General features: G+C 38.1%; 1 protein-coding gene, 1 long non-coding RNA gene and 2 pseudogenes across 2 annotated transcripts; 1 reads left to right on the top strand and 3 right to left on the bottom strand.

Moving 5' to 3' along the window:
• Nucleotides 1-952: 952 nt before the first annotated feature.
• On the bottom strand, nt 953-2926 carry LOC114752858 (aldehyde oxidase GLOX-like; annotated as a pseudogene).
• Nucleotides 2927-3307: 381 nt separating this feature from the next.
• On the bottom strand, nt 3308-6622 carry LOC114752862 (E3 ubiquitin-protein ligase RGLG2-like; annotated as a pseudogene).
• Nucleotides 6623-8886: 2264 nt separating this feature from the next.
• LOC114752860 (cytochrome P450 71A26-like) lies at nt 8887-11583 on the bottom strand. The gene is given in 2 exon segments (XM_028941555.1): nt 8887-9712; nt 9858-11583. Coding segments are annotated over 2 exon segments (1560 nt in total). The 5' UTR covers nt 10791-11583; the 3' UTR covers nt 8887-9085.
• A 466-nt stretch (nt 11584-12049) lies between these two features.
• Nucleotides 12050-12716, top strand: LOC114752863 (uncharacterized). Its single transcript, XR_003740911.1, has 2 exons — nt 12050-12232; nt 12438-12716. It is a non-coding gene; the product is annotated as an uncharacterized LOC114752863 (long non-coding RNA).
• The last annotated feature ends 599 nt before the right edge of the window (nt 12717-13315 follow it).

Here is a 13315-nt window from a genome sequence, read left to right as displayed (position 1 = left end):
TAAGCCACGCCTTTGCCTTCTTCACTCTCTTTCTAGTATTCTTCGTCCAGCTCTTGTTCATTTTGCAGCCTCTGGTAGGAAAGCTTGACCCCAGAAGTCATCGTACAGTGAAATTGCTGTATGGTCGGTCAGAGCTTCAAGGGCAAGTCACGCTTGCTTAATTATTTTCTCTTCACGGGATTTAGGACTTTTGCATGGGTGTCCTCTGAATCACTCAACTTTGTGGGCTTAAAGTTGGCTTGCAACACGCATTCATGCGCAAACTAGTTTGGTACAGTTAATTAATGAGGCCATTGGAGCTGCTGCAATTTTTTGGTAAATGCTATGCGCTTCATCGCCGTCTCACATTTAAGAAAACCTAATAATTCACAATCATCTGGTATAGGGTCAACCCAATTTCTTCAATTCTAATTCCTCAAATTAAATTTTTAAGTTTGGGTTATTTAATTTTTTTTATTATGGAAAAAATCTCATACACATGTTTATTTTTGTCTCCCAATTTTATCAAAATTTTATAATAATAAATCTCAGGAAACTTGTCCCACTTATCTTCCCTTCTTAACTCTCTCATAAAGTAATGGAATCCATATTAATTTATTTGGACAAATGTAGTTCGCATTAGAGCCACTTAAATTCAGTTCAAAGTTGGGTAGATAAGAATTTATGTAGCAGACAAAACTCAAGTACTAAAATGATTTCTTCAATTTAACAAAACTCAAGGTATTCTGGGCACTTCATGTTTTTAAAAGCCTAGCGAAGGAGGGTTTTTATTTGGTTAAGCAAATAAATGAAAACCATAAAGTTGACCAAATAAAAGAAAAGGGAAAGAAATCAAAGTCCTTAGACGTTATGCATATGAAAGCACACAATTTCATAAACAAAAGAAAATACTTTCCTGATAAGCTTTTCTTGTAGTCTCTATCATATTGAAATTTTACACTAGCCAATTCACTCAGAAAATATCATAATAAAACAGAGAGATAATTAAGACTAGGCATGAATAAACCGAACCCACAGAGACATGCTGGGGATTCCAGCATTCACAATGGTGAACAAGTAATAACCAGAAGGAGCAACATTTGGCGATGGCGGGGCTTCTACAACCGCATTAATCCAGCCACTTCCATCTCTCTTCATGGTCACGCATCTCAGCTTCAGCAACCTCTGATTCATGGAGAACGAATCGTCGTAAATGGCGGTGCGTACACACTGAACTCCATCTCCTTGCTCGGCCTCCTTCCAAGAAAAAATCTGACACTGAACTGTTTCCCATATTCGATCTCATAGCTTTCATCACCACCACCTCCTCCATATGCAATGGACACATTTCTTGGCCTCCATTGATGGTACCTCCTGTGCATTGTAATTTGGAACGAAAGCTTGTAGTCTCAGCTCAGTTGGGTAGGCCACATTGTGAAATGTGTACTTACTGTGAGGGTTACCTCCTGCAACTAAGACCCTCCCATCAGGAAGAAGAGTCGCTGAAGAGTGGTACATTCTGGCTATTTTGGTAGTAGAACTGAGCCACTGTGAATCTTTTTCCTCGTCTTCTTCCTGGACCATAGAGGTAGGGTTGAAGAGAGGCGTTTCTTGCATTGTCGTACCCTGCAGAACCACTTTTAGCTCCATTGATAATCAGAATCTGTCCAGTTGGGAGGATGAGCATGTCATGTAGGAGACGTGGCCCGGGCATGTTCTCCATTTTCCATACGTGCCTGTTCCCTGTGATCACCATTCTTCCACATGAACGTAACCCATCAAGAATCTTCCATTGTCTGCAGCTCTGTAAGCTCCGGAAGCTGCTCCTCCACAGATCATTACTTCTACTTTCTGGAAATTGTCTCCGTGGTGTAATGGGAGCATCACGGATGAGCCTGAGCTCGGGTAGTTTCTGGAACCATCTCCTGGGATCCGAGGGAAGGTCTTGATCACTCTGTGTCGTCTCAAGTTGTATAAGATAGAATCACGGTTAGCGAAAATGAACAAATTGCCATCTGATGAAAGATGGAGGAAGGGATAGAGGTTGTTCCCTTCTGACTTTCTGTCATTAGTTTGGCGCAAGAATGGAAGAGCAAATGACTTTTCTCTCGAGTCTATTTTTGGGATGACTCATATGAGAAAGCTCCTTTTCCCCCAAACCACGACGACTCGGTCATTTCCGGGCAGAATCTGAGTAGAAGCATACCATCGCCGATCAGACAGGGATTTCTTCGTCTGTGTCCAGTCACATTGGCGATCCCTACAGGGTCTAAACACTCTGACTCTCTTGGCTCCGCGATTATATCCACCAACTTGTAAAGTGTCCCGTTGCTGAGGAATGAAACAGAGGAACACCAAGGATCAGAGACAAGCTTCAAAGGCCTCACTCTGTTACCACCAACGTCATATTCGACAGAGTGAGCATAGCATGCAGAATCCATCAAGTCGTCGCTTCTTCTGGTGCATCTTCCGCCACTGAAACGTCTCCGAAGCCGGTAATCAGACGGGCCAGCTCCGGTTTGATCGAACATTACGACGGTGTTACGTTGAGTTAATGCCATGTGCATCCCCACCACGCCAGTGCTCTTAAGCAGGAGCTGCCATTGCCCTCCCCTGTTTCTTGAGACCACTCTTGTTGCGCCATCTCCAAACCAAAAACAGAGCAAAAATAGGATAAAGATCATCACTGTACTGGAATAAGGGAAGGTTGTTGTGCCACGCTCCATCTATAGCAAGAAATGACTAACATGGAAATGGAAGTGACTTTGAGGCTCCTTTTGTAGCCCCCTGTTCAGTTCGAATCCGATTGACAAGCAGTCATGCTCTTGAAACTGAGCAATCAACTAGGCTAAAAATCAGTCCGCTAATTCATCCTCATATATGTAATGAATCTTGCCGTGAGGAGAGTTTATAGGTCACATAAGAGTATACTTGATAACAACATAGTTGGGGTCGCGTAAGCACGGACGGGATGGGCGTGAAAGATGATCTTTCTGATGCCAAAATTCCGAGCTTATAGTATCAAGGCATTACCTTTTGTTTTCTCGGTTTTTTCATTAACTTTCTCATACTTAAGCAACAAAGATTAGTACAGCCGCAGGTTTGACTATTAAGCCATCTAATTATATATATACAAAGCAATTCCTCTGTCCTGGTTCATCAATAAAACATGGACTTGACGAAACACCACGGAATTAATTAATAAAAAAATCGCTGTCCCGGTTCATCAACGACTTTTTTTTTTTTTTTAAAAATACGAGGTTCAGCAACGAATTTGAAACGCAGAACGCCGTCATGTTATGATGATTGGGATCATTCATATGGAATGTGAGTAGAACTTGAGTTTTTTTATTTTGAGCAAGAGTAAAACTTAAACTTGGACGAATAGATATCCAGTATATGTACTTAAACTTGGACGAATAAATATCCAGTATATGTACACTGTGAATCTGGCGAGCAAACCTCTGCTTCATTCTTCATTTTCATCGACAGACAACTTGCAAAATATATAAACTTGAAAAACAATGGACAGGTTTCCAGATGAGGTATCGTCTAATAAAGTCTTATTCGAGTATCAATGGTACTCCTGCAAATGGGGCATGTCTCCATGTCTTGTCCACACTCGCAGCAAGTCTGCCGATTAAGTAGAGTAGAAGACGAGTCACGTAACCGATGTATGCATTCAACCACAAAGCTAAATGTAAACCTAGAAAATAATTAACTGCCTGGCACTGTTACCTGATGTCCGCAACCAAGGCCATATTCTTAGGCTCAGAGAGGCAAATTGGACAATCCTGCCAGGATTACACAACATAATAATTTAGGATGTTCCAAAATTCATTGAAAAGCCATATCGTTAAGCGAAATAGGTGTGGGTAGAATAAAGGTACATGATTATCAGAAGCAGAACTTGCAGGACGATTTGCGCCCGTATCATGATGCCTGTCAGATGGTGCACTAGGATGAAAACTGCTTGAACGGGAAGCTTTTGGGGCGTTGACAGATGCAGCACCATACAGAGGCGGGGGGAGAGGAACCTATCTATCGCTTTCCCTCTACGAGCACTGTTGAAATATTACAAAAATTAAACGGCGTTACAACAGTTGTTACATCAAGTACGGCAAGTTTTACCCAGAAAAAGAAAAAAAAAAAATAACAGAACGGAACAAATAAAAAAAAGGGCTTAACATGCATACCCCAGTATATTAAGTTCCAATGTTGCCTGGTACTGAGAGGGTATTTCCATTAGCGCAGCAAGTGCAATTCTGTTTCTTTTCTGGATCGATCCATGTTCTTTGACATTATTTCAGTAAAATTCACAAACTGCGCCAAACAGATTAAAGAAAAGCAAAATTACAGATTTTACATTATTGACCAAGGACATGTCAGGAGCAAAACAGACAGCTTATAATCTGGTCTTGAGATGCAAACCTGGAAATTATCAAAGGCCCGGGCTGGTATGTTGTCGTCAAATTCTTTCATCATGTCCCATGGCCCATCTCCAACTCCAACTAATATAATTGACAGTGGATATTCACTGAAAACAACACAAAGTTCAGAAATATGATTCCGAAAAGGGCAATTGAAAGACTACAGCAATGTACAGATAATTGCCTTGCTTTCACAATAGCTTCAACAGTTTGTTTTCCTGAGTGCTTAGCTGTCCTCTCTCAGTATCAAAACTTCTTGTCACCTGAAGCAACCCTGGGCTTCAATTAGTTCAACATAAATAAGTTTCCAATTCCAATTTTCAATCAGGCCCCAAGGCAACCAAGACCATACCATACTGATAATTCTGCAGCAATATCATCTTTAGGCTTTCAGCAAGTTCTTATACAAACAATTAATCTTTTTATTAACAGGGACTTAACATAATCTAAAAACGTTTTACCTGTCCGTCTGCTATTATCAATAAAACATGGTATTGGCCACCACTCTGCTCAACTATGGTGATTGCCATTTCAATTACTGGGGCAAATGATGTTGGCCCTGTCAAAGCATAGTAGGCAGAACAGAAAACACCATAAGCAAGATGCTGTCGTCAAAAAAAACAACAAGGAAATGAGGAATGACCAAGGTTCTAATACCTGCAAGCTTTAATTCAGGGAACCAATTCCCGGTACCGTCTCAACACTTCTTCAATCCTTGACAAATCTCTCATCCGGATAAAAACTAAAAACTTCCTGATCATGGGTTGATGCTGCCAACATGTAAACCACATATAATATAACTTGGAAAGAAACACAAGAGTGTGATACATTAGATACTGAAATTTTGAAATTACCATCGCCAAATCCAAAACAGGGAATTAAGTTATCCTCATCAAAGGAAGACATTGTTTTTCCAATTATTGATATTGCTTGTTCATACGGATTTTGGTCATGACCAATATGATGCAGGCTTCTCCTTTGGAATGATCTTGCACCTGATGAAAGGCGAGTTATGAGTATCAGTTGTCATCTAAATTGCAGAAGAAAGACAACAAAGGAGAGCAGCCAAATGAAGGAAAACCTGTCCACTCATTGCTCTTTGTGAAGTCAATTCCAACAATTAGATTGGAAGACTCTAAACCAGCAGCTGCTAGAGCCTCGGTTACCTGACAAAATCAAGAATTACAGCAGATTGTCAGTGAACTTAAGATACCAACAACTACTGTTATGCCATCAGTCAGAATAACCTAAAATTATTATGTTGTGGAAAACAGCAAAGCAATGGAAACTATTTGTGCCTTAATTTAAACAATGTTTATGATGAAAGCGTCCATATATAATGATGATGATGCCTCCTTAGACGTATAACAGCGATGCACTTGGATCGTGGTTGTCAGAGAGAAGAGTACCGCAAAAAAGAAAATGTTATTCTGGCCTCATAATGCATTAGTTCATAAAACCACTTCGTAAAACGAAACTTGGTGAAAAGAAAAACCACCTGGTCCAAGCTAACGTAGTTGTCACCTATCTTTGAATACTTCCTCTCCAATCTCTTTCGTGATTCAGGTGCACGACCACCACCGTAGGTTTGAGATGGAGCCCCGTAGTATTCACGAGGCAAATGATCTTGGCTTTGTTGCACGTAGGGTGATTGAGGCGGAGGGTAACTCCAAGAATGTGAACTAGTCCTTGAATAAGAACGTTGCCTCCCACTACGCCGTTTTGAAATGGATCCACCCATCCCCTCTAAATTCCACGGAGATTCTGCACCTGATTAAATTCTCTCAGGAAGAACTGCCATGAAAAAGCAAAAGATGTGCCACATTACACTTTGAAACAAAACCTGACAATTTCTGATTTCTCTTTTTCCATAAAAAATACGCGAAAAACATGCAGGAATATGGTTTAATGAAATACAACTGAAACCAGACAGCAAGTCCAAGAACCTGCATTTTAACATTAATTTCAATCCAGCGACATTTGTTTAGTAGCCCCGCCCCACCCCTTATCATTGTTTGAAGCTATGACTAAACACTACATTTAAGATTTGAAGGGGTGGCTGGATTGGAATAAGGAAAAACCAAAACAAAAAAAAAAAACAAACAAACAAACAAAACAAAAGAAGGGATACAGTAGATACCTTTTACAGGGAAGGTGAGGGAGAACATAAGAGAACTGGAAACGTAGAGAGAGAGAGAAGGAAGAGGGAGAATCAGGGGCGATGAAGTGGAAGGGGTAGTTTGCTGAAAAAACAATTGGGTGTGATTGAGAATTTGATAGAGATAGGGATGTTTGGTGATAGCGTCCTTCCGCGAAATTTCTCTCCCCACTATCCCCACCACTATGCTGCCACCGCTTGCTGCTTCTTATATATATTATTATATATATATATATATATATATATATTTGATCTGAATATACGGGTAAAATTGAATTCAACGATCCATAAACGTTTTAGTGCATGTTTTGCGTCAGGTTTTATTCAACAAAATTGACTTCCTACATTTTAAAAAGTCAGTTTGAGATAGCTTTTCAGAAAATGACTTTTAATTTTAAAATAGTTTAGAGTATTTTTTTTTAATTTTTAGCTTTTATTTTGTGATTTTTTAATATTGAAATTGTTTGAAATTAACTTTTCAATATATCGTCTGAATAATAAATTATGTTACCTTGCTTAAATTTTATCCTTATTTTAATTTAAAAATAAGTTAGGATGAAACTTAATTTGACAAATGTTAATTTAAATAAATTTTTATATAGCAGAGCTTTTTATTTTTTATGATAATGTTTAATTTAATGAAGAGAAAAGAAGGGGGAAAAGGTAAGGAAAAGAAAGACACCCTTCAACGGCCGTCTGCGATCGGCCCCGGCTCCTACCTTTTTATCCTGCTTCCTAATGGCTACAATATCTTCCAGCATTAAATTTTGAAAAATTGCCATACATGTATTATCTTATCAGTGATTAATATAAAAACTAATTTGATTTTTAATTTGATTTTAAATAAAAATTTAAATTTATTTTATCTCTAATATTTATTTATTTTGTCCTAAAATAATCCCAATAGTAGTTTCATGTGTTAAGGAGTTATTATCAATTTGTAATTCAAACACATATGATTAATAAATATATTTTAGAAAAGATAATATTTATTTACTATGAATAACTAATTTTAATTTTTTTAAATTAATAAACTAAGTCTTATATTAAAAACCAGAGGTAATACTTTTTAATGAATTGTTATCGCATTAAATATTAAGTGGGTGATTAAATCTTCGTTAAAAATTTGTCTAAACAACTAATATTGACACGAGAAAGAGATGTTCTCGCAATTTAACCAAGTGATTGGGGAATATTATATTATAATTAGATACTGAGGGTAATTATTTTTACTAATTTCAAATTTAAATAATTAAAAAGAAAATGTAAACCTGCATTCGGCACATTATCAATTGGGCTTTATTAATTTCAGCCTGTTTACAGAAATGGCCTGTCGAACCTGTTACACGCTAGGTTGTTTGCCACTTCGAAGGCGAATATTGACATGACTTGTCACCCAAAAAAAAGGACAAATTATAGTTTTAGTCTTTTAAACTTTTAGTTATTAACAAAAAATAATAATGATATTGATATCTTACATGTTGATAAAACGTTCTCAAATGTTAATATATTAAAAACAATGTTTTATTAAAAAATCATAAGTTAAGCCTAATGATTTTAGAGTTAAAGGACTAAAAATATGTTTTTTAAAATTAAAAAACCAAACTAAAACTTTATATAAAATTAAAAGATTAAGTATATATTTTAAACTTAATCTAATTAAATATCCTAGTTAATTTTGATATTAGGGTTGAGGCCACATTTTAATAAATAATATTTAATGAAAATTTAATTTGATTATGTATTAGATTATCCAAAATCTTATCAACTAACCCATTGAATCATAACAAATTAAATTAGACCTGGCGGCGAGTAAATATTATCGTTTTTGTTATGAAACTTCTCACCAAAAAGGTTTCCTTTTTTTCTTGAGGATCATTTTATTTTGTCAATGATTGCGATATTCCTGCTATGGTGGGCGACCAACCAGCACTAGTGCGCACGTCAACCGCTTGATCAAGTATAACTCAACAATCAAATTATATTACCTCCACTCCTTAATATAAGATCCTATTTGGTTTTTATTTTGGTCCTAAATATAAAACCCCAATCCACTTTGTCTCTCATATTTATACATTTTTTTCCAAAATTACCTTTCTAACAATAATAATTCTAGTCAATACACTTGATTAGTAAGGATATTTTAAGAAAGACAGTACTTATTTAGGACAAATAACTAACTCAATTTACTTCCTTCATCTCCTCAAATTAGTCAACTGGCTCTTATAATTAGGACAAGAAGTAGTATTAATTTTTCTCTCTTTTAAATTTAAATGACCTGTCAATTTTACTTACAGCATATACATAACATCTATTTGATACATTTGAATTGTGAAGATGAACTTCAGTGCATTTCTAAATACAGAGCAACGTAAATGAAAATGATAAGTTCAAAAACATACCTTATTACCATAAACAGATTTTACTTTTATAAAGGAGGCATGTGCTAAATATTAAGAAGGGGGGGAAAAAAAAAAGGAAGACACGGAGGGGGGTGAGGTCTCGAGCCTTGACTAGCTCATATTATGCTACTTTCGATATAAGATGATGGATCTGCAATAAGAGGCAACTTTCTATGCACTGAAAGACCGGCTATTTCAGACATATCTAAGGCCTCTGCAGTTTCTCCATTAGGTAAAGCCCAATCAAATTGGAAGACAATGTTTGCCATCACAAGCTCAACAATGGCCATTGCAAACTCTATTCCAGGACACCCCCTTCTTCCTGCTCCAAATGGGATCAGCTGAAAGTCACGTCCTTTATAATCTATCGAACTATTTAAGAACCTCTCTGGCTCGAACTCTTGAGGATTGTCCCAATACACAGGATCTCTTGCTATTGCCCAACCATTCACAATTACTTGTGTCCTAGATTTGATGTCATGGCCTTGAATTTTCACATCTTGCATGCTTTCTCGAGGGACTAGTAAGGGAATTGGGGGATGTAAGCGAAGTGTTTCTTTCAAAACTGCCTTTAAGTAAGGCATGTGATCTATGTCCTCTTTTGTTACCATATCTGATCTCTTTCTCCCCACATTTCTAACCTCATTCTGCAATTTTTTCATGATATCTGGATGCCTTAATAATTCTGCCATTGCCCATTCTAAAGCTGTAAATGACGTGTCAGTCCCTGCAGCAAACATGTCCTGCAGAATCATATTCATATTGACAAGTCTCAATGAGAAGAGATTAACAAGGAAGATCAGTTAGCTGGGTTGAATTTGTCAATTTACGACATCATAATAACAGAGATATATGACATATATTGTAAGCTAAGAGTAGTTTTCTTACCAGGATCAAGGCCTTTATGGCAGTCATGTCAATGGGAAATCCTGTGGAGTTTGTTCTTTGAATCGAAAGCAAGACGTCCACAAAATCTTCATGGCCTTCAGTTTCCCCAGCTTCTTTTGGACGAATCATGTGCTCTGCAACTACTTGCTCCAAAAATTGATCCAATTGGTTAGCCACTTTACGTGCTTTAGCATATAAACCATTCACATTACCAAGCCAGTCAAGCCAGGGTATATAGTCCCCAACCACAAATGTACCCAGTAACTCTCCAAACTTCATCAAAATTTCCATGAAGTTTCTTCCACTTTCCTCACCATATTTCCTCCCCAAAGCCACCCTGCAAGTCACATCGTTCGTAATTGATGCAAATAACTCACTCAAATTCACCTACATGTTCGTAGAAGAATCGTGCTTGATCTTTTCCATCATTATGGCAATTTCTTCCTCTCTCACACCACGAACGGATTGAACCATTTTGTTGCTCAGAAGATGCAGCACACTTATGCTCCTCATCTGCCTCCAGTATTCTCCATACGGAGAAGATGCGATGTCCTTACGGCCATATAACAGTATGTGATTCATTTTACCCTGGGGTCTATTTGCAAATACAAGATCATGGGTTTTCATTACATCACGAGCAGCATCTGCAGAAGAGACTACAAGTACTGGCTTTTCCCCAAAATGAAGAAGCATCAAAGGACCATACTTTTGAGCCAAAGAATGGAGAGCACGATGAGGGTACAAACCTAGTTGATGGAGATTTCCTATGATTGGGAATTTCGGTGGGGAAGGGAGTGAGGTTTTGCTGGTTGTAGATTTGGAATACCATTTGAATAGCAGAACAAGGAAGATGGGGAATATAATAAGCGACCATGTGCGCCACAACATTGAGGTGTTGTCCTGCACTATGGAACTTGTCATAAAAGTTGACATCTCTCTCTCTTCCTCTTGTGTTTGGTCAATCAAGTCAGTCCTATCTGTTTGTTAGATGGACGGGTTCTCTCAATCGCATACAATCCCCTGCATTAACCAGAACCCACATAGGTTAAGAATTTTTTAGCTTTTCCTCACCCGTGTATGTGTATGCCCACTAAAAGATTCAAACATTACAGACTAGACGATCATGTTGTGAGAGATCAGAACGCACCTTCACTGTCAAGTTTGACATAGCAAATAAAAATTTTCTCCAATTTTCGTACCAGCAAGTTGTCCAGCCCTTGCCACCACCTTACCTAAAGCACCCTTTTAACCGTGTTGTTCCACTAGTTTCATATCTGCAGATGCACAGAGCTAATAAGTCATTAACTAAGATATGGTTTATCATCGATATCTTAAAAACATGCATTCCTCAAGTGAGAGAGATATTTAAATTAATGAAAGCCCGAGTGAGATCAGAGAATATCTTTCCATGAGGTTGTCAATATCCTGTTAGTACCCATGGTAACAGATATATAAACCCCAAAGCATAAATGCTGTTAGCAGAAAAGTTTGATGCATCAGTCCACATCGCAAGAATACCAATAATAACGATGGAATAGGAAAAAACTATTTGAAAATTTCATAAGAATTTTAATTGCTTACATAAAAATTTCAGTTTTAATAGTATAGATTTAAAATTCTCAACTTATGATTTTTAAATAAAAAAATTATTTTTTGAAAATCGTACGATTAAAAGATTACATTTGTTTTGAATTATATAACTGTTAAGCAAATATTTTTCAGGAAAAAAATTAGAAGTTTAAATCTTAGCCTTCCACCTTAAATTTATACGGTTGGAATTTGATGAGCATCTTAAAGGAGGGAGGGAGGTTTGCAGTCCAGAAATTGAATAACGTAAGTACAGAGCCGTGCAGAGAGAAATTGAATAACATAAACGGAAGAAAACCCAAATCGAAATCAAAGATAAGGAATCCTACGGAAACAAGAACAAAGAAACCACAAGAGTGCATGAACAGACGGCTGAAGAAAGCTCGCAGGAAGGAGGAAGCTCGACTGTGGAGAGGAGATGGCTGTCGGTCGCCGAAAATTGCAGAAAGCCAAAGCAGATTAAGAGATGCGGTTATTACTTAATAGGATTAAGAGCGAAAGGCCAAGATTCAAAGAGAATAGGAGGTCAGAATTTGCGCCGGAGGTCGGTGTCATGATCAATGAAGAAGGAAGGCCAATTGCTGATTGACTAATGAGAATACTCCAAGGGAAAATAGGGCTGAGTGGAACTGGACAAAAAGCATAAGGACGATATTGATGCAGAGCAAGAAGCACAGCTGGCAGCAAAGCAGAGCAGAACAGGACAAGGTGGTGCGTGCCATGCAAATATTTAGCTGGTTAAGTCATTGGGGGAGGCAGTTTTTGGGCAAATCAAATTTTCTCTGTTTGTATGCTTCTTCCTTCCTCTGTATTTCTTCCCTTCTATGACTCTGCTATTTCTGGTTTTGAGAGTAGCGTTTCAGTGTTATTAAGACCTGTAGCCTATGGCTTATTACTTTCAGTTGTCGAATCTGAGGAATTAACTCATCTATGCCTTCTCTTATTTTGTGGATCTCTGTCACTTTACTTACCACTGAAGGGTGTTCATTACAGCCGGCTTCTTCCCCGTCTTCCACCAACTTCGCCGCGTCGTCGCAGGTGGAGGTCCAGCAAGGACCTTCCGTGATAACGTGATTATCTCAGATCCCTGTTCTGTTCCGTGATAAGCAGGATTGCAGAATTATTGATGAAGGTGGGGGGTTGACCTGTCCGCCAGATTCCGGTTGGAGGGAGAGGTGAGAACCGAGAAGCTGGAAATAGTTTGAGAAATGTGTCGGACGGAAGTCTTTAATTGCACTTTTAGACATATTATAGCTGGAAATTTTAAAGGGGGCGGGGGGGAAAAACTAAAAAGCAAGTGAAACGATGAGTTTTGAAGGAAAGTATTGATGAAAATGTACTGGCCAGCTGGATTCAATTTGCATGTACACGTGGAGTACTCTTGCAACGAAAAGAAAGAAGTAGTGAAGAGTCAAGTGGCAGGATACGTGGGTAGTTCTTTTCTCTGATCAAGAATTATTGAAGTTAAAAATTTAAGAGGAAGATGAGACCAGATGGGGGATATGGCATATTAGAAAATTTTCAAAGGGTGTGGGAAGAGACGTGCACACCAATTGACTCTCGCTTTTCATTTTTTCTGTCTCTCATTTTTGGATTTTCTCGCTTTCTCCGCCAAACTTTCCGTTCGCACTGGTTCGTCAAGGGCAAAACAAATTTCAGGGTCTACTAAAGCCACACCTACAATCATGAGGAGCTGAATCTTCTTCTTCCCTTGGAGATCAACCGAAGCCTGGGTCATGAAGCTTGAAAAGGAGTTTGCTCCTGCGACAGAGCTAGCCAATGTCTAGCACTTGGAAGTATAACGATAAGATTAAAATCAACCCTATAATAATTACAGGATTGGAGGGTGTACAAATGATACATTATGGGAC

This window comes from Neltuma alba, unplaced genomic scaffold, assembly GCF_004799145.2.
Source record: "Neltuma alba isolate B1F8T4 unplaced genomic scaffold, ASM479914v2 tig00007583_pilon, whole genome shotgun sequence".
Classification (NCBI taxonomy): domain Eukaryota; kingdom Viridiplantae; phylum Streptophyta; class Magnoliopsida; order Fabales; family Fabaceae; genus Neltuma; species Neltuma alba.
Note: the sequence above shows the minus strand (reverse complement) of the source record. Positions and strands in the feature narration are given on the sequence as shown.